This window comes from Xyrauchen texanus, chromosome 22 (genome assembly GCF_025860055.1).
Source record: "Xyrauchen texanus isolate HMW12.3.18 chromosome 22, RBS_HiC_50CHRs, whole genome shotgun sequence".
Taxonomy (NCBI): Eukaryota; Metazoa; Chordata; class Actinopteri; order Cypriniformes; family Catostomidae; genus Xyrauchen; species Xyrauchen texanus.
In genome coordinates this window covers 7,766,260-7,785,359 of record NC_068297.1, presented here as the reverse complement: position 1 = coordinate 7,785,359, position 19,100 = coordinate 7,766,260, and the positions used below count along the sequence as shown (strand labels likewise).

At 37.4% G+C, this 19,100-nt stretch overlaps 1 protein-coding gene across 3 annotated transcripts in view; it reads left to right on the top strand.

The window, feature by feature from the left end:
• LOC127662419 (disheveled-associated activator of morphogenesis 1-like) overlaps positions 1-19,100 on the top strand; it is a 71,702-nt gene that overhangs the window by 21,253 nt on the left and 31,349 nt on the right. For all 3 annotated transcript variants that reach the window (XM_052153579.1, XM_052153581.1, XM_052153580.1), the window contains exon 2: positions 12,842-13,075. In XM_052153579.1, the coding sequence (XP_052009539.1) occupies positions 12,890-13,075 (186 nt within the window). In that variant the 5' untranslated portion in view covers positions 12,842-12,889. The remainder of the gene's footprint in view (positions 1-12,841; positions 13,076-19,100) is intronic.

The following is a 19,100-nucleotide window of genomic DNA, read 5'->3' as shown; positions in this document are numbered from 1 at the left end:
CATGTTCTGATGTGTCATACAAAGATAAAAACAAACACACGACAACTACTTACATTCATGGGACAACAGTTGTATGGGTGACAAATTTAACCATCCATGGTTTTATACATGGTTCTCACACTGGGAAGTTGTCACAAATCACAGTAACAAGATTTGGACCCAAAAGTCCAAAAGTGTGTGTTTTCTCTTGCAGTGGTTTTGTTTGTTGGTATATGAAACCCAGTTCAAAACTTTAAATGAGAATAATTTTTATGAATTCAAGCCTTCCAAGTACATTTTCACTATGGTATTTTTGTTACAGCTTTTGGGTAAACAAGTGAACATAATAAAACCACACTGGCACCCATTCAGGCAAGGGTTAAGTATAAAATGAGAGCAGATTTGTACTTAAAGGTTTAAATGATTTCTTACGACAAAAGTATTTTTCAAATAGGTTGGAACATGTTGTCACATACATGCCACATCTTTTCCATTTTATTTTTATTGTTTAATAAATAGTTTTTTTCTTTAGAATTGGGGCATGTTGTCACAAAAGTTCAACATGTGCTTAATTGATTTTACTTTACACCTTTACGTGTCAGCCAACCCTATCTGTTTTTCATTGGTAAATATAACTTTTTCAGACTCTTGTTTACTCACACAATGTGCCGTGTTAATCTCATGGTCACAAAAGCCAATAACAGATTGAACATTGCTTTGATTAGTTTAGTTGGAATGAATGCTGTAACTTGTCATTAGCAGCATCTATTGGCAGGCCAGAGACCAGGGGGGTTGTTATCTAGTTGATCCCAGACTGGCCTGAATGCTGCACTGGCTGACCTTCATTATTTAAACTCTAAAATGGAAACCCATTTGCTCTTCTGCAGCCACTTGATAATTGGTTTCCAGAATAATGGATAAGCTTTTAAAAACCCCATGTGTTTTGTGGCTTTTAGTCCATTTCCAAGAGCTTTGAAGCCATCTGTACACTATTGTACTCTTTAAAGTTGCCAAAATGAACATTTAGCAGATATATGCAATTTAAGCATTTAAAATGTGCCATTTTTCTCTTCTGGGAAAACGAACCAAAAATATTGATGACTCATCTTGCACTACACAGATTTTTTTCCAATCAAATGCTCCTTGGAGTGAGAATGTCCTTCCCCCTAAAACTACCTGCAACCAAATAGCAAGTAGTAGCCTAAATCAAATCATGGTTCTTGGCTGTAGCATAAAGTCTGTTGGCCATGAACCCTTCGATACATCCCACCCAAACGTCTTGTTCCAATTCGAAATACGATAACACTGGAAAAAAAAACTGCTCAAGCATAGAAAATTGGAAGTCACAAACCTTTAGGACTGTTGGTTTAGCACTAGTTCTATGACTATGTTTTATCATTGTACTGGTGCTGGAGTTTTTCCATGCTGATGACAAAGGCAGGAAATGTCAGGCACAATCGTCACAGAAGGCGAGAAATGGAGCTCCATGCTCATTCGATTAAATGACTAGGTCTGTTGAGATAGCCTGGTGTGAATGTGCTGTTGTCTTCCCCAGGGCCAGAGCTCTTTAGGTCATATCCTGGAAGAGATATGATTACTGGCTGCTGCATGGGACCTCAAACTGCCTCCACTGCTCAGGCAATTGCCATGCAATTCTGTTATTATGGAGCTCCAGGGCTTGAGGGATGTTTGCTATGGGATGAATGCATAGCAAACATCTATGCATTCATCCCTCAAGTAATATGAATTACTTTCACCTAGAAGAACATGAGCTATTGTTTTCTTTAGCATAGCTTGTAGAGCATTGCGTCAGCAATACCAAGGTCTTGAGTTTGATTCCCATCGAACACACATACTGATAAAATGGTTACCTTGAATGCACTGTTAGTTGCTTTGGATTGAAGCATCCACCAAATGACTTAAATTACAGTAAATATTTGATGTATATTAAATGAGTAGATCACCCAAAAAATGTATATTCTAAGGAAATCATACATGTTTGGTACAGCATGTTGGAGTGATGGTAATGATGACATAATTTTTGTTTTTGGGTAAACTATCCCTTTAATGTTTTTTATGTATTGTAATACTAATAACATTTCTAGTTTCAACCTATTTAAGATCATTTTAAGACTACTGTACCAAATATCCTGTTACTTTCTCAACCATTTCACCAGTGAAGAAAGAAAATGCAAATAGCTCATGAGCTCAGTACATTTCCCATTTCCCATCACTGAGTTGTGTGCCTCTTTGAGAATTCTCTCTTTTACAAATCCAACCGGCCAACAGCTTTACACTGTGCCTGAATGAGGCGAGTGTTAACAAAACCAAACGCAGCAGTTTTATGCACACAAACACGTGTCTCTCCATGTTTTTGTTGAATGCACATTTTTCATTAATTTTTAGAATACTTGTTGTGTAATCAAGGTATGTATGTCAGATCGGATCATATGATTTGCAGATTCATTAAACAAATACGTTACGTTCCTCATTGATAATGTTGGCACTAATTGTGGTTCTGTTTCCTTCGCATTCATCCGATTTCAGTGAAAAGGAACAACCAGGATGTGTGCAAAATTCCAAACCCTCTGCCAACAATTGAAAACAAAGCTGCTTTGTAATGGAAAACTATAGCAAAGGAAGTGTTTTCAAGTGTGTATCCCACAAGTAATTACCAATATTGTGTGTAGGGTTTCATGGTATACACGGTATGAAAATGGATGGATATCATACCATGTACATTTGCTTAAGTACGGTATTGGAAAAAAAAAAAAAAAAGCAACCGGATGGAGAATCTCACCTGCGCGTGCACATCTCCTTTCCTCCTTGACTGCCTGTCAGACTCCTCAGCTTGTGCCACACACATGTGCAGCGGAGAAAATGTCAGAGAGAAGCGAGGGGATCTGAGTTAAAGCAGTGTTTCTCAACTGGTGGGTCGGAGGTCTATTCGGACTGGGTCGCAGACAGCAGGGAAAGAACAATGACACGGTTGTCCCATTGAAGATATTTCGGCGGCCGCTCAAGTGATGATAATCTTGCTATCAGCTAAAGGCTTCTCATCAGTGTAACGAGCTCGTGATCATGAGATATGGTGCGTGCGTGCAACAACCGGGCTTCCCTTAATATTGCGGAGCACAGACCTTAAACCTGATGTGACCAATTTAAATCTATTGAGACTTTTCTAATTTATAGCATTATGGAGGAAGTCAAGTCGAGCCTCTCAAACAGTGGGTAGATCTGACATGCCAAACAGCACTGAGGAGGAAAAGAGCAACTTTGTGCAAATTTTCTTTTCATTGTACATCACCTTTCCAAAATTGTTTCACGATTTTACATGAGTAAAATTAACTGTTATATTTTGACAAAATTGTATAGTTTCATATGAAATAATCTAAAGGTAGATTCTATTAGACCTCATTTTATATCTACAGTGGCATTTTATATTTCAAGAATTTTTTCTCATAAATACTATAATTTGTTATTATTATTATTATTATTATTTAAGACTAACTACACTGACCTAACATGGTACCGAGGAGCCTTTCCTCCTGTGTAATATGTATGTTCTGTTTGAATTATGTTTGAAACTAGGTAACAAATGGGATAATAATGGGCTCATATAAGTAAATATGCTCTTAAATTTTTAAAAGGGGGAGATAAAATTTTGTCGTTGTGTTGTTGACGTCAACAACAAAAACAGTGTCACTTGATGCATGTCCTTGTACTTGAAAACTATGAACAAAACTATGCAACATAAAAGGAAATGCTACCCATTAAATACAGGTTACATTTTTACTATGGTGGGTCGCCACTTGATTTCCAGTTTAAAATCTGGGTGCTGGAGCAAAACCAGTTGAGAACCACTGAGTTAAAGGTACAGACAGGAGAAGTCTGGCTGTGCCATCTTGAGCAGGCAATGACTTGCCGGTGGTAAAATTGTCAGTTTTTTGCGCACGCTGGTCAAACGCCAGATTCGCTAAAAGTATAATGCAGATAAGGCAACGCCGCAAACATGCCCATAGACGTTTGCTGAGAATCAATAATAAGGGATACCGAGATTATTAATATGCACAATATTGTTGTTGTGAAAACTTCAAAATACAGTGAACATTTCTAGATAACCTATTGACCAAATTGCTTATATTTTTCTGAAAGCACAGTAGTATTTCTGTCAATGAATCAACATTCCCAACTGCAGCGTTCAGTGATGGGAGGTAAAGGAGGACACGGAAACTTGTAATAAACTAACTCAAAATCACTTTGCAGCATCACACTCATTAGCTTCAGGTTTGAAGAAAAATCCTAGGGGAAACACTGGAGACTATAAGAACCTTAATTTTTTGTCTTTAGGGCAAATCAAATCCTGCTGTCCAAAAGCTGATAAAAACAATTAGGATCCTGTCATTGCTAAATTCTATTCACCAGGAATCCTCATTTGAATCTACAGCTCTAGTACAGATGCTGTCAATATATATCAAAATGCTTTTCAGCAAAAAATAAAATGCATCAGATTTGCAGTTGACTTGATTTTTTCCCCCAATATATTTGTACGTTTCAATGTGCCTGCCACGTGATTTCAGTGCATTCCCATAATGCGTTTACTCACAATCCAGTATTTATCTTTAGTAAAGATAGAACTTTGTTGCAAAAGGCTTGATGCTTCAAATGGGAGAGGTGAACGTGTGAAGTCAACCATAGGACACGCCCTGCTGAAGTGCAGTCACCAGGGTGGGGCATGAGATACATGGGCTGGTTTGGACTAGGTTAGCTCCTCTGGTGTGTATGAGTAGATGATTGAGATATTTTGCAATATTATTTTAATGCTGTTGCTGCACAGACATGTACAGATTTACCTTCCTTCAAGTATTCCTTTTGTATTTTGTGCTTTTTTTCTGTCAATATATTACAAAAAATTATTGAAATCCATTTTACTTATAGCTACACTATGTAACTTTTTTTTTTATTCTAAAAAATAACAAAAATCCATCTTCCAAACCATGTCTTTACCCAAATACACTTTGATAAACCTATAATAATGATTTATATTTTAGAGCTGTCTGGACTTATTCTTACTCAACGGGCAAGATATTTTATTGATATGGTTCATGTATAAATGATCTGATGATCTACTGTTGATGAATTACTTCTTGTTTAGTATTTCTTACCCACATGACAATGTTTACTTAGTGTTTCTATTGTAGGCTAATACATTGTAGATGACTGCAAGAGTGCATGTTTTATTTCCCTTGTGTTTGTGTACGCTGAAAGCACAGACATTTCAAAATAAGAGTTCCTGGTGTATTTTGGGCTTGTTTAAAGTCCTACATTTGGCACCAAATAAAAAATAAATTCTGATTATTATTGATATTTTGTCTGCATAATAAAAACAAATGTGGGATTTTACTCATTTTGTACTCTTGTTGCCTCTGTCTGTGCCCATCACAGTAAAGAAAGACAATTTTTTTAACACTCAATAAATCTATTTGAAAAATTATTGGCTGATAAACCAATTATCGACCTGTTCCAACTCCTTAGTTATCAGTATCTGCAAACTCTGTTGACCTCATAGTAATGTAGTTTTATGAGACCAGGAACTTTGCAAAAGTTGGGCATGTTGCAGATGGATAATGATTTTACTGCCCTGAACTTGAACTCCAAGTGAATATCCACAGGGGCTGTAGAACTTGACACTATTTTAAATGATGCTGGGAATACTCTGAATCTTGCTTGATGCTTTGAGGAAGTATTAAGGAAGTACCTTTCAAGGATAGGCTACATGTCATGTGAAGTTAATTTGAACAAGGTTGTAGCTGTTATGGCCAGAATTTGTTGAACATGCTTTTTTGCAGTCAATAATAGTCCATTTAGAAAAGGACAAGTTTATACATAAACAAACTGACTTTTTTATATGTTTTACAACTTCAGGGAGACTCTTATTTCATTTGGGCTGTGGAAATATGTCTCGGTCCTTTTTTATTAGAGATCAAATGTTATGTCCATTGCCCAGTTCGTAGCAGATTTGCTTACATTTAGCTGCTGATTCTTTTATTGTTCCAGATGTAAATATTTTAGTCACCTGTCTCGGTACAGACTGCAGTTCTGTATTCCGTGAGCCCCACAACTGAAAGATTAGGAGCAGAGTGTCATTTTTCACACTCACACATTTGTGAGTTTTGTTATGCTTTTCTTGTAAAGTCTTGTAAAGACTTTTCACAGATGTTTACTTTTTAGGGGTTTCTTGGGATGTATATTCTTACAAATTATTATTTATCTTCCAGGCAACCCGGAGCTTTGTTTGGATAAGATGTGGATTTAAATCACTGGCTTTTGTTTTGACATTTGCTAGACAAGCTCCATATTGTATAGCGTTTGGAAGAGAATATTTGCTCAGTTGTGTTTGTGCCGTGGGTCAGTCCTTGTGAACAAGGACGGCCACCAATGACATGTGGGATTAAAATCTGTTCGCTTGTGAATGATTTACAGTAGTTTGTGCTGACTTACTGTGTGTGCGCATTGTACCCTTGCAGGGCTCCAGACTGCAACTAAAATGGTCTAAAATGTGACCAAAAATTATTTATTGCAACAATAATAAAAATCAAGTCGCCATTGGTGACAGTCAGGTTGTGTGCGGTCATATGCAGTTTTGTCCGATATCATCTTGTGAGGTATTGAATACATCTTTAGAGCGTGCACCAGTGTGTCTTGTGCCGCTTTTCACCGTTCTGTTGTGACGAGCTCGCTGCACCGCACGCAACCACAAACCCTGCGCAAGAGTCGTGAACAAATTTGTCTTTTTCATGAATCACCCGAGGGTTTGAACTAGGGATGTTCCAAAAAAAAATTTGAGAACGAGTACCGATAATTATTTTTATTTTTTTGTACTTGCCGATACCGAGTCCGATACCTTTTTTTTTTTTTTTTTCTGAACTCAATATCAGCAGTTTATTTACATTTTATAATCAAAATTGTGTTTAAATAAATAAATACATTAAAACTTTAATCAAATGAAAGTCTAATTAATTAATTTAAAAAGTTTAAATTGTTTTATCAAATGAAGTGATTTTATACAGAACCTCACAGCACAACCCTAAATACAACATTAGTTTTTCTTTGTCAAATAAAGTGCTGCATAATAGAGCATCACAGATGTGAGACTGCTTAAATATAACAGTTACTATTGGTTTATTATTAGTAGTAGTACAAAACATTTTGAATATTACATAACTATACAGTAGTGATCTATTTCTGTCATACTTTTTTCATTTAAATTGAGCTTTTATTTTGGCAGTTTTTTATTTATTTTGTATTGTCGCTGTGTTGTTAGACCAAGGAGCTCTGACGTAATGATGGCAAATTCCCAATTCCTGAATATATATATATATATATATATATATATATATATATATATATATATATATATATATATATATATATATATATATATATACATATATTAAGACTCATGCTAAAAAGTGAATTGTACGTAATGACATTCGTACATCAGATGATATCAGTTTTTGGTATCGGAGCATTTTTAGGAGTACATAATTGCGGTATCGGACCCAGTTCCCTAGTTTGATCTCAGCAGCTCAGGTTTTAAGTTTTAATAAGATTCACTTTCTCAGCGAATCAGCTGCCAGTAAGTTTACAACTGGGAGTGCAGACATTCAAAATAAGAGTCCCATATGTATTTCAGGTTTCTTTATAATTAAAAGTCCCGCATTATGTAATTTTTTTTTTCTTCTTCTAGTAATTATTGGTTGGGATTGGAGTAGCACAATAAACTTCATCTGGGATTTAATTCAATTTGCACTCTTGTAGTCTCTGTTTCTGGGCCATCTGGTAACAAAAAGACAATATTGACAATATTGTAAAACAATTTAAATTATATATAAATATATGAGATCCAGCTTTTGACATTTAGGACAATTGAGGGACTTGTACACAACTATATTACACAAAGTGCATACATTAATTGATGCTCTAGTTATAAGGCAACACACTACTATATGCATACTATACTTTATGTATATATTTGTAATGTAGATTCTGAAGGGCAGTATTAAATAAAAAAATATTTTATTTCTAATATTTGTATAAATTATGAAAGGGGTGTGAACATTTATGAGACAAAAAGGGAACGCAAACTTATCTTCACATCAAATATATACTGTATATTAAACCTCAGATTAATTGGTTATTATCAGCTGACTTCCTTTTTTTCGCCTTTCTATCTTGTTTCTGAACAACAATCTATACAGAGCAATTCTGTGATTTGGCGACTAAAACCAGCCATTTGGCTCCTTAATGTTTCAGTTTGGAGCAAATGGCTCCCAAGTAATTTTTTTTTTAGTCTGGAGCCCTTTCTTGTTTATCTGAAGTTGTCAGCTTTTGAACTCATGCTTCACTTTTTGCTCTGAGCTTTTATTGAGTTGATACAATACTTTGATAATACCAGCACTGCTCATATTTTATCTTCTTTGTTAGAAATGGTTTACATTTTTCCCTCATTTGTAAGTCACTTAGAATAAAAGCACATGGATCAATCTTACAAAAGTGTTTTGTGGTGAAATTTCATCCCAAAATCAAAAGCAAGAAATTTGAATTACTGTTTAACTGAAAGAAAAAGAACCCTAATTTTAGGACCATTAAGATTTTTTTCATTGTGACCGTTCATGATAATTATGGAAAATAATTTCCACTGTTATTTGCCATGTTTGCATATTAATTACTGTAATATGAAAAAAAAAATCTAATTGTATAATGTTTACATTTTGCGCTTGCGTTAAATAATAGAAAAAACCTTGTTATCTTATTAGCCATGAAATAATGTCAGAATGCAAAAATCTTAATTTGGTGCTAAAATGGGCCTAATTTTTCATGCTAAAAATTAGGGCATATCAGAGCAGCATTGTTTAAATTTGTTTTATTTTTATTTTTTTTAATTTGTGGCAGACTTTATTTGAACAATCCCAATATCGATTCTTAAAATATCAACATTAATTATACCGTTAAATTTACTTCAGTTTTGGTTGTGTTGATTATTATAAATGTTAACTAAATAGCAATTGAACTGCATATTTTGGGCCCGGTTATCCATTTTCTGAAATAATATATTTTATAACGTACCTTAGAAGGTTCCCTGTATAATTTACCACATTTGCTGAGAGAGGATTTCTTTTATATGGACATTATAATGATTCCCAAATGAATCAGAATCAAACCAAATTGTACGGAAATCAAATCAAGAGCTTGTGAATCAGAATCAAATCAAATTGGGAAATCTATATTAATATCCAGCTTGACTAAATAAAAGTTTAATTAAAGTAATTACAATTCAAGTTTAAATATATATATATATTTTTTTTTTTTTTTTTTAATGTGTGGTACAATATGACCTGGACATGTTTTCATGAGATTCACTTGTCTCCAGCATGAATAATTGTAGGCCTACTGTACAATGTTACGAAGCTGTACATAATGTGTAAGATTCTTAAAGCCTGCTTTTGTCTTGGGAAAAGGTGGAAAAGTATAAAACCACAAACCTTGGACAAACCAAGATACAAATGCATGCAATATGTTCATACAAGTTCATAAGTCCTGTTTCTAAGTTTCACTAATTATAGACTTGTAGTCCATTATTATACAGAAGTGTGTGGTCTCTTAGGCCACAGCAAAGTGTTACCCACTGATCTTTGGACCAGCTTGTCAGGACTGACCTATTTTCACACAATTAAATAAATCCAGCGGTCAGAAAATTCCCAGCCTTGCTCAGAGGCACAGCTGTGTCTGCTAGGCTATCGCTTCTAAATACTTATAGTGTGATACTCTAGATTCTCTTCCTTGTTGGAAAAAATATCACACATGGTAGCTCTAATGTGAACATCCAGATTGTTGACAGGGTGGATTGAATCATTAATTTGGGCACTAAAAGAAAAAAAGAACAAGAGTTTCCCCTGCAATTTTGCTCTCTTTGTCAGCTATCTCTCTTTCCTTCCTTTCCTTTTTGCTCTTTCTCTCAGCTGGGCATGACTCTTAGCTTCTGTATAGTGTGAGTTCACAGACACAAGCCTTACAATTCGCTCTATCTCTCTCTGTCCAGAAGGCCAGCATCCTGCCCCCGTTTTGACTGGAAAGACATGAATCACAGTTGAAAGAAAGAGGACTGTACTAGAGAGGCTCACTGTGTGTGGAAGTACATGCAAATAACTAGAGAGTGATTCTCTTAAGATAGGTAAAGGAGCCAGGAAGGAGTATTTTAAATGAAGTGTTTGGGATGAACTAACTCAGATTAGCATCACTACTGTTTTATCTATTTCATTAGCCTCATTAACTAAACCACAAAGTAGATAGACTTAAAGGGGTGAGAAATGGCATGTCAGACATGAGAAATCAAATTACATATAAAAGGTAGGGATGTGCGAGACTAGTGAAATAAATTCTATAATAAAGGTTATATAATGTAAAGATATCAATAGCTGCAATATTATGTTAGTAACTTGTATTGTAGTTAACTACTTTTTCAAAAGAGTAACTTAACTTAATTACCCAAAAAGGTCATAATTTATTCACCCTAATGTTGTTCCAGACCAGTGTGACTTTCTTTCCTCCGTGGAACACAAAAGGAGATGTTAAGCAGAGTCTCCATTCACTTTCATTGCATGTTTTTACCATACAGTGAAAGTGAATGGTGAATGAGACATAAGCTGTGTTCGAAACCGCGTTCTGTCACAGTATGTAGTGTATTTCTGTACTTCAGGTGTGCATGCGAGTAGTATGAATATATTTCAGACATACTTCATCCGGGGACATGGGCATTGTCTTGTGACCCGAATATATGATATAAGAACAACAACCGTGAAGATTTTGCTCTGGTTTTGTTATACAAACAACATTTAAGCTCAAGGAACAATAATCTTGGTCTACATAGCACTTAGAGATGATTACAGCCATCCGTTCTTTTAAATCCAGTGTTCTGAACGTAACATCGCCTCAGCTCCTGAGGGATTATTGGATCGTTAAGTGTCCAGTCGATCCGCACTTCAAAATCTCGCCTGAAATAGTAGGTCATCCGGGGATTTGCTTTATGAATACTGTGGATTCCGACATACTACTCCATTGGCATACTGTTTTTGGCATACGATATAGTAAGGTAGTATGGATATTCGGATGCAGCTTAACTTTCTGCCTAACATATCCTTTTTGTGTATTACAGAAAAAATAACAACATGGGAACAACATGAGGGTGTATAAATGATATAATTTTTTTTAAGGGTGAACTATCCCTTTAAATCTAGATTTTAATATTAGCACTAACAGCACTAACAACCTGCTCTTTAGGGTCAAGGGCACCGAGCATACTTTACACAAACACACACACATGTACTATAAACTCCAAGCTAATCCTGAAGCCATTTAAGCTTTTACACTGGTCCTGGTTACTTTTAAAGGAAAACATCTGGTCACTTTGTGTTTCTGGACCTGACCATAAATTCAGAGTGAAGTTTATTTTTGACTGCCGTGTTATGGTGGCCTTCTGCTGGAGCTCAGGCTGGTGTACTCATTAAATCAGGAAGATTGAAAGTGTGAGAGGATAGAGATGGAGTTGGGCATGATGACTTTCTCTGTCTTGCCTAATATGGTGATAGAGAAGGTGCATATGTTTTAGTCTTTTGAATTTCCAGGACTAGTTTGTGTGTGTGAGGTCTCTGGATAATGACTGATGACAGATCTTTTTTTTGGGGGGGGGGGGTTGCTGCTCATTGGGATCTAGATCAACTTATTTGATGTTATGGCAAAGTAAGCTAGTAGTCGTTTAGCAGATGCTTTTTTTTTTATCATTTACCTACAACCTTTTAGTTACCAGTCTAGATCTTTAACCATAAGACCACCCGACCATGGAAATTGCGACCAACCATTAATCACATGGGAAAAGACCACACTGCTGAAATCCATGCAGCATCTCACAATGCCTGTATTGAACTCTTTTATTAGTTTTACCCATTTTATTGCTCTTGCATTTTTTCGTTTATGCTTTTGCAGTGCTCTGTTTTTCCACTAGTAAAACATTCCCATGTTGTAATGGAGACAAATCCACTTAAAAACTGAATTGTATTACATATAAAGCACATAATAAACAAGGTTTACTGTCAACATAGTTTGCTTTCTTTGTGTTAAGTGATTCACATGTAAAAGCACCTAATAGTGTTGTTTTAAAGCTCATTGCTTTTATGACTCTAATATCTGTCTGCATGATGCTCTGCATGTTGTATCCTGTCACTGTGTATTGACAGGGTTTACAAGGCTTTGGTGTTTGTGAGAGATCCTTGTAATGGATTATTAGATCATACAGCTCGAGTGGAGGAGAGAGGAAATCCGTTGTGTGGAAGATTTATCCTCCTCTTTATGATCATACGAGTGGGATTATGAGTTGTACTGCACAGTTTGTTTTTGTCGGTAACTTGGCATATTGTAAATAAGTGCCATCAAAGTTCTGATTGTGATTCATTTCAGGGACGTTTTATTTGTGGGATACTTTGCATATCGCTACTGATTCAAAAGGTCAACAGTGATGTAACCTGTTAATCAATATACTGTAAAGTTTCACATTGGACTTTCAAAATGTTACACTTCTTATGTTACAAGGCTGGAAATGGCTCTAGGTGGATGTATGGTTTTCAGCTGTGTTACATACTTAACTCATTTCCACCCTGTTCTGTTTTGCATTGAGCATAACCCCTGCACAGCCAAGCTTTATTTCAGTGAAAGGGAAACTACACTGCCTTTTTTGTTTGTTCAAGTTTTTTTGAAGCCCTCACATATACAAGTCCCTTATTTTCTCTTGTTGTTTTATTTCGAACAGGGGGTCGTAGCTGAACTGAGACATAATTGATTGGCTGGGCCTTTGGCAATGATGGTTCCACGCAAGCGAGGAGGGCGGGGCTTCTCCATCCTCTGCTGCCGCTTCAAGCGGAATGACCATCCCGAAATCACCTATCGCCTCCGTCATGACAGCAACTTCACACTGCAGACCATGGAGCCCACCCTGCCTATGCCCCCCACTGAGGAACTGGATGCCATGTTCACAGAACTGGTGGTATGTGCAGTTCCATGTACCCACGCTTTTTGTTTTGTTTCCTTTTTCTCGTATTCTTCTCTGTATTTTGCTTTTTTAATGCCCTACACCTCATGGTGGAAGGATGGAGGGATTGATAGCTTGATGGATATTTCCTACACCTCTTCAAAGTTGGTGATGGATAGATGACTGGATTGATGGATAGGTAGATGGATCCGTAAATGGATAGATAGGTAGATGGATTGATAGATGGATGGATGGATAGATGGTTGGGTAGATGGTTGGATGGATTGATAATTGCCACAGCCCTTCTAACTGGATGGATGGATGGATTGATATATGGATGAATGGGTAGATAGATGAGTGGATGGATACAAGATAGATGGATGGGTAAATTGTTGGATGGATGGAAGGATGGATGGATGGATGGATGGATGGCTGGATGGATGGATGGATGGGTAAATGGATAGGTAGATGGATGGTTGGGTGGCTGGGTAGATGGTTGGTTGGCTGGATGAATGGATAATTGCCACAGCCCTTCTAACTGAATAGATACAGTTGAAGTCAGAAATTTACATACACTTTGGTTGAAGTCATTAAAACTAATTTTGTAACCACTCCACCGATTTCATATGAACAAACTATGGTTTTGGCAAGTCGTTTATGACATCTACCTTGTGCATGGCACAAGTAATCTTTCCAACAATTGTTTATAGACAGATTGTTTCACTTTTAATTGACTAGTAATTAGCCAATTAGCTTCTGATTGGCTGATTGAAGTCAATTGGAGGTGTACCTGTGGATATATTTTAAGGCCTACCTTCAAACTCAGTGCCTCTTTGTTTGATATCATGGGAAAATCAAAATAAATCAGCCAAGACCTCAGAGAAAAAAAATTGTGGACCTCCACAAGTCTGATTCATCCTTTTGGAGCAATTTCCATATGCCTGAAGGTACCACGTTCATCTGTACAAACAATAGTATGCAAGTATAAACACGCAGCCATCGCTCAGGAAGGAGACTCATTTTGTCTTCTAGAGATGAATGTAGTTTGGTGTGAAAAGTGCAAATCAATCCCAGAACAACAGCAAAGGACCTTGTGAAGATGCTGGAGGAAACAGGTAGACAAGTATCTATATCCACAGTAAAACAAGTACTATATCAACATAAATTGAAGAGGCTGCTCAGCAAGGAAGAAGCCACTGCTCCAAAACTGTCATAAAAAGCCAGACTACAGTTTGCAAGTGCACATGGGGACAAAGAGCTTACTTTTTGAAAAATGTCCTATGGTCTGATAAAATGGCTATAATGATCATTGTTATGTTTGGAGGAAAAAGGGTGAGGCTTGCAAGCCGAAGAACACCATCCCAATCGTGAAGCATGGGGGTAGCAGCATCATGTTGTGGGGGTGCTTTGCTGCAGGAGGGACTTGTGCACTTCACAAAATAGATGGCATCATGAGGAAGGAAAATTCTGTGGATGTATTGAAGCAAGACAACTGCCTGGAAGTTAAAGCTCATCGCAAATGGGTCTTCCAAATGGACAATGATGCCAAGCATACCTCCAAATTTGTGGCAAAATGGCTGAAGGAGAACAAAGTCAGTGTATTGGAGTGGCCATCACAAAGCCCTGACCTCATTGCTATAGAAAATTTGGGCAGAACTGAAAAAGCGTGTGTGTGTGCAAGGAGGCCTACAAACCTGACTCAGTTATACCAGTTCTGTCTGGAGGAATGGGACAAAATTCCACCAACTTATTGTGAGGAGCTTGTTGAAGGCTACCCAAAAAGTCTGACCCAAGTTAAACAATTTAAAGGCAATGCTACCAAATAGTAACAAAATGTATGTAAACTTCTGAAACACTAGGAATGTGATAAAATAAATAAAAGCTGAAATAATTCTGGAGAAGAATATTTAGCAAAAAAGGACTAAAATATTGATCTGTTTCTCAACCACACCTATCATATCACTTCAGAAGATATGGATTAAAACACTGGAGTCGTATGGATTACTTTTATGATGCCTTTATGTGCTTTTTGGAGCAACAAATGTTTGGCACCCATTCACTTACATTGTATAGGCCTAGAGAGCTAAAATATTCTTCTAAAAATCATAATTAGTTTTCTGCAGAAGAAAGTCAAAGTAAATGATGACAGCATTTCCATTTTTGGGAAAACTATCACTATTACTGCATTCTTTCACAACAATCCCATTAGAATTTTTCAGAAAGAAAACTTGTTCTACATCTTTTGAATTGAGCTCTGCTTTTCTTTACCATTCTTCCATTTGTGAAGTGAATCAGTGCTTGTCTTGGACCATGTCATATGTGGAATCCAAGCATTCCCTGCTAATAGTCCATTAAAGAGTCAGACAATGCATGTCTCCTCATTAGCTCTGCAGTCTCCATCGAGCAGGAGAAAGTCTGTTTGTCTCATACCCACTAGCGCGTGACCAGCAGGCATTTGGCTCAGATGGGCTCACGGATGATTTGCATGCGCCAGCCTCGGTCCCTGATGCAGCCACGATGGAGGCCTGTCCCCTGCTGAATCTTGCTTACAATGAGCCACAACTGAGATGTCAGTCAGTGTCATGTTAACTTGATTTAAAGGGATCATGTCACGAGGAGTCAAATGATCCTTGATATTTTGACATATGAGGTCTTTCTACTATAAAAACTTACTGTAAATTTCAGAAATCAGAACTTAATCCCCAATGCAATAAAGTAATTGATTGAAACCAAGCTACTAAAATAACTTCTCAACATCTATATATTGGTGATGTCAAAAAGGGAACTCATTAAATCGTGACCGCATCTACAGCTAAAACATCAATGCCTACTTTACATAATCTGGATGTGTGTGTCGTCAGAGTGCTTGGACTATGTATGTGCATAGTGTGGATGTGTCATTGGCATATTTCAGCGTGGATTGCATATTTTGTAGACTGATATCAGTGTGGATTACTTGTGAACCGGTCATAAAACGATTCAAGCTTTGCCAAGGAATTGTCATTGAAAGATGGGGTAGTTAAAATCACTTTTGGATCGGATCAAAAATATAAGTAAACAGTTCTATTCATGAATATTTCAAATGTCATGAATATTTAATAGTTTGTTACTGACGCCTTGTCTACACCAGGCACATCCGTTGATGTGACGCTACACACGACTTGAGGCTGTTTACACCGGGCACGTCGACATAAACTTTCTAAACTGTTTATTTGTGTTGTTTGCAGTAGTAGCACCTAGTGTTGTCACGGTACCAAAATTTCAGTAGTCGGTACCAATACCATTGAAATTTCACGGTACTCGATACCGTTTTCGGTACCAAAGCAAAACACAAAAACAGGTTACTAAACAACACTCTTTTATTAACAAAGTTAACAAATTAACAGCTGAACTAAAAACAAAAATATGCCATTGAGCAACACTTTAATTTAAATATATTATTTTTTAATTATAACACAACTGTACAATGTATGCTTAAAGTATTTTTGAACACTTATATAAGATTTGCTTCAACTTTTGCAACATTTACTTTAAGTTTTTACCAAGTACTAAAAAAAAAACTAAAACAAGCATACAATAGAACTAATAAAAAACAATTTCCAAACTAATGTGCAAAGGTGGAGTGGTTTAAACCACATAACTGGTAAACTGTTAATCAGAAGGTCGCTGGTTCGATCCCCACTGCCACCACCATTGTGTCCTTGAGCAAGGCACTTAACTCCAGGTTGCTCCGGGGGGATTGTCCCTGTAATAAGGGCTCTGTAAGTCGCTTTGGATAAAAGCGTCTGCCAAACGCATAAATGTAAATGTAAACGCAAAGTGCTCTCGTATTAATAAAGCTGCATATTGACATTTTGCTTCACGATAAGAAATGCACAGTGACATATATTATGATTAAATAAGTCGTGAGCCATCGCATTCTAATCTAGCTGCATTAAGCGTCCGCGCTCGAGAAATGAGCTTCCCCGAGGCAGAGTCTCTCTCAGCCGGGTGCAGTTTCAGTCTCTCCCCCTTAGATCGGGACATTCGCGCAACTCATAGAAGATGCACCGACCACACAGAGAAATGCCAGTTTCTGAGTTTATAGTTATTAACATGATCTTTAATAAAGCTATAACGCATTAAATATAACTGCATTTAAGATGTAACGCTGGGATGTTTCCTTTAAAGAGCTCCGGCTCCGCTTATTCCACAACGAGACTGCTTCTGAATGTACTTTTTTTTTTTTTTTTTTATAATTCCTTAATACTTTGGGATCTACATAAGATGAAGATTTGAAAGTTTAGAGTGCATCTGGACTGTGATCTGTGTAATTCTTCCTCTCCTCCATCAGGCGTGAACTGCAGTGCTGCTCTAGCGCTTCATCATTACAGTTTAATGTGATTTCATGTTAAATTAAATGAGACTATTCGACAACGAACATTTTTGGTGAAGAAAATAACTTCATTAACATTATCAGTGGACCTCTGGGAAAATAATAATAATAAAAACAAAGAGCATTTTATGACCCCTTTAAGGAAAATGTTTCTAACAGGCATTTGATTTTGCACCCATTGCAGTTTGCCTACCGCAACAACCGCTCCACTGATGATGCCATTGCATCTACACTACACACTGCTCTCTCCCATCTGGAAAAAAGGAACACATATGTGAGAATGCTGTTTGTAGACTACAGCTCAGCATTCAACACCATAGTGCCATCCAAGCTTGATATGAAACTCCAGGCTCTGGGCTTAAACGGCTCGCTGTGCAGCTGGATACTGGATTTCCTGTCAGGCAGACGTCAGGTGGTTAGAATGGGCAGCAACATCTCCTCATCACTGACCCTCAACACTGGAGCCCCGCAGGGCTGTGTTCTCAGCCCCCTACTGTATTCCCTATACACGCATGACTGTGTGGCAACACATAGCTCCAATGCCATCATTAAGTTTGCTGACGATACGACGGTGGTAGGTCTGATCACTGACAATGATGAAAGAGCCTACAGAGAGGAGGTGCACACTCTGACACGCTGGTGTCAGGAGCACAACCTCTCCCTCAACGTCAGTAAAACCAAGGAGCTTGTGGTGGATTTCAGGAAGAAAGACAGAGAACACAGCCCCATCACCATCAATGGAGCACCGGTAGAGAGAGTCAGCAGTTTCAAGTTCCTCGGTGTCCACATTACTGAAGAACTCACATGGTCCGTCCACACTGAGGCCGTTGTGAAGAAGGCTCACCAGCGCCTCTTCTTCCTGAGACGGCTGAGGAAGTTTGGAATGAACCACCACATCCTCACACAGTTCTACACCAGCACTGTAGAGAGCATCCTGTCTGGCTGCATCACTGCCTGGTACGGCAATAGCACCGCCCACAACCGCAAAGCCCTGCAAAGGGTGGTGCGAACTGCCAGAAACATCATCGGAGGTGAGCTTCCCTCCCTCCAGGACATATACACTAGGCGGTGTGTGAAAAAATCTCGGAGGATCATCAGAGACTCCAGCCACCCGAGTCATGGGCTGTTCTCACTGCTACCATCAGGCAGGTGGTATCGCAGCATCAGGTCCCACACCAGCCGACTACATGACAGCTTCTTTCCCCAAGCAGTCAGACTGTTGAACACTTGATCTATCACGATCAATAATTAGCACTGCACTTTATTCATCTTATATCTCACACTGGACTGTCAACATATTCTCCTCAATATACTACTTCATAGATAGATATATATATATATATTTCATATACTCCTTATTGTATTGTATATTGTGTGTATTGTTTACTGTACATTGTATATAATTATTGTGTTGTGCAAGTATGTGTACATTTGATTTGTAAATTGTTTTGTGTATGTTGTTTATTGTAATCTGTATATGTCTCGTCACTGTCATGACTGCTATGTTGCTCAGAACTGCACACAAGAATTTCACCTACTGTTGCACTTGTGTACATGGTAGTGTGACAATAAAGTGATTTGATTTGATGATTTGATTTGATTAGAACAAGCAGTTTTTTTTGCAATTAACATTTTTATTGATTCCCAAGTTAACACAAAGAAAAG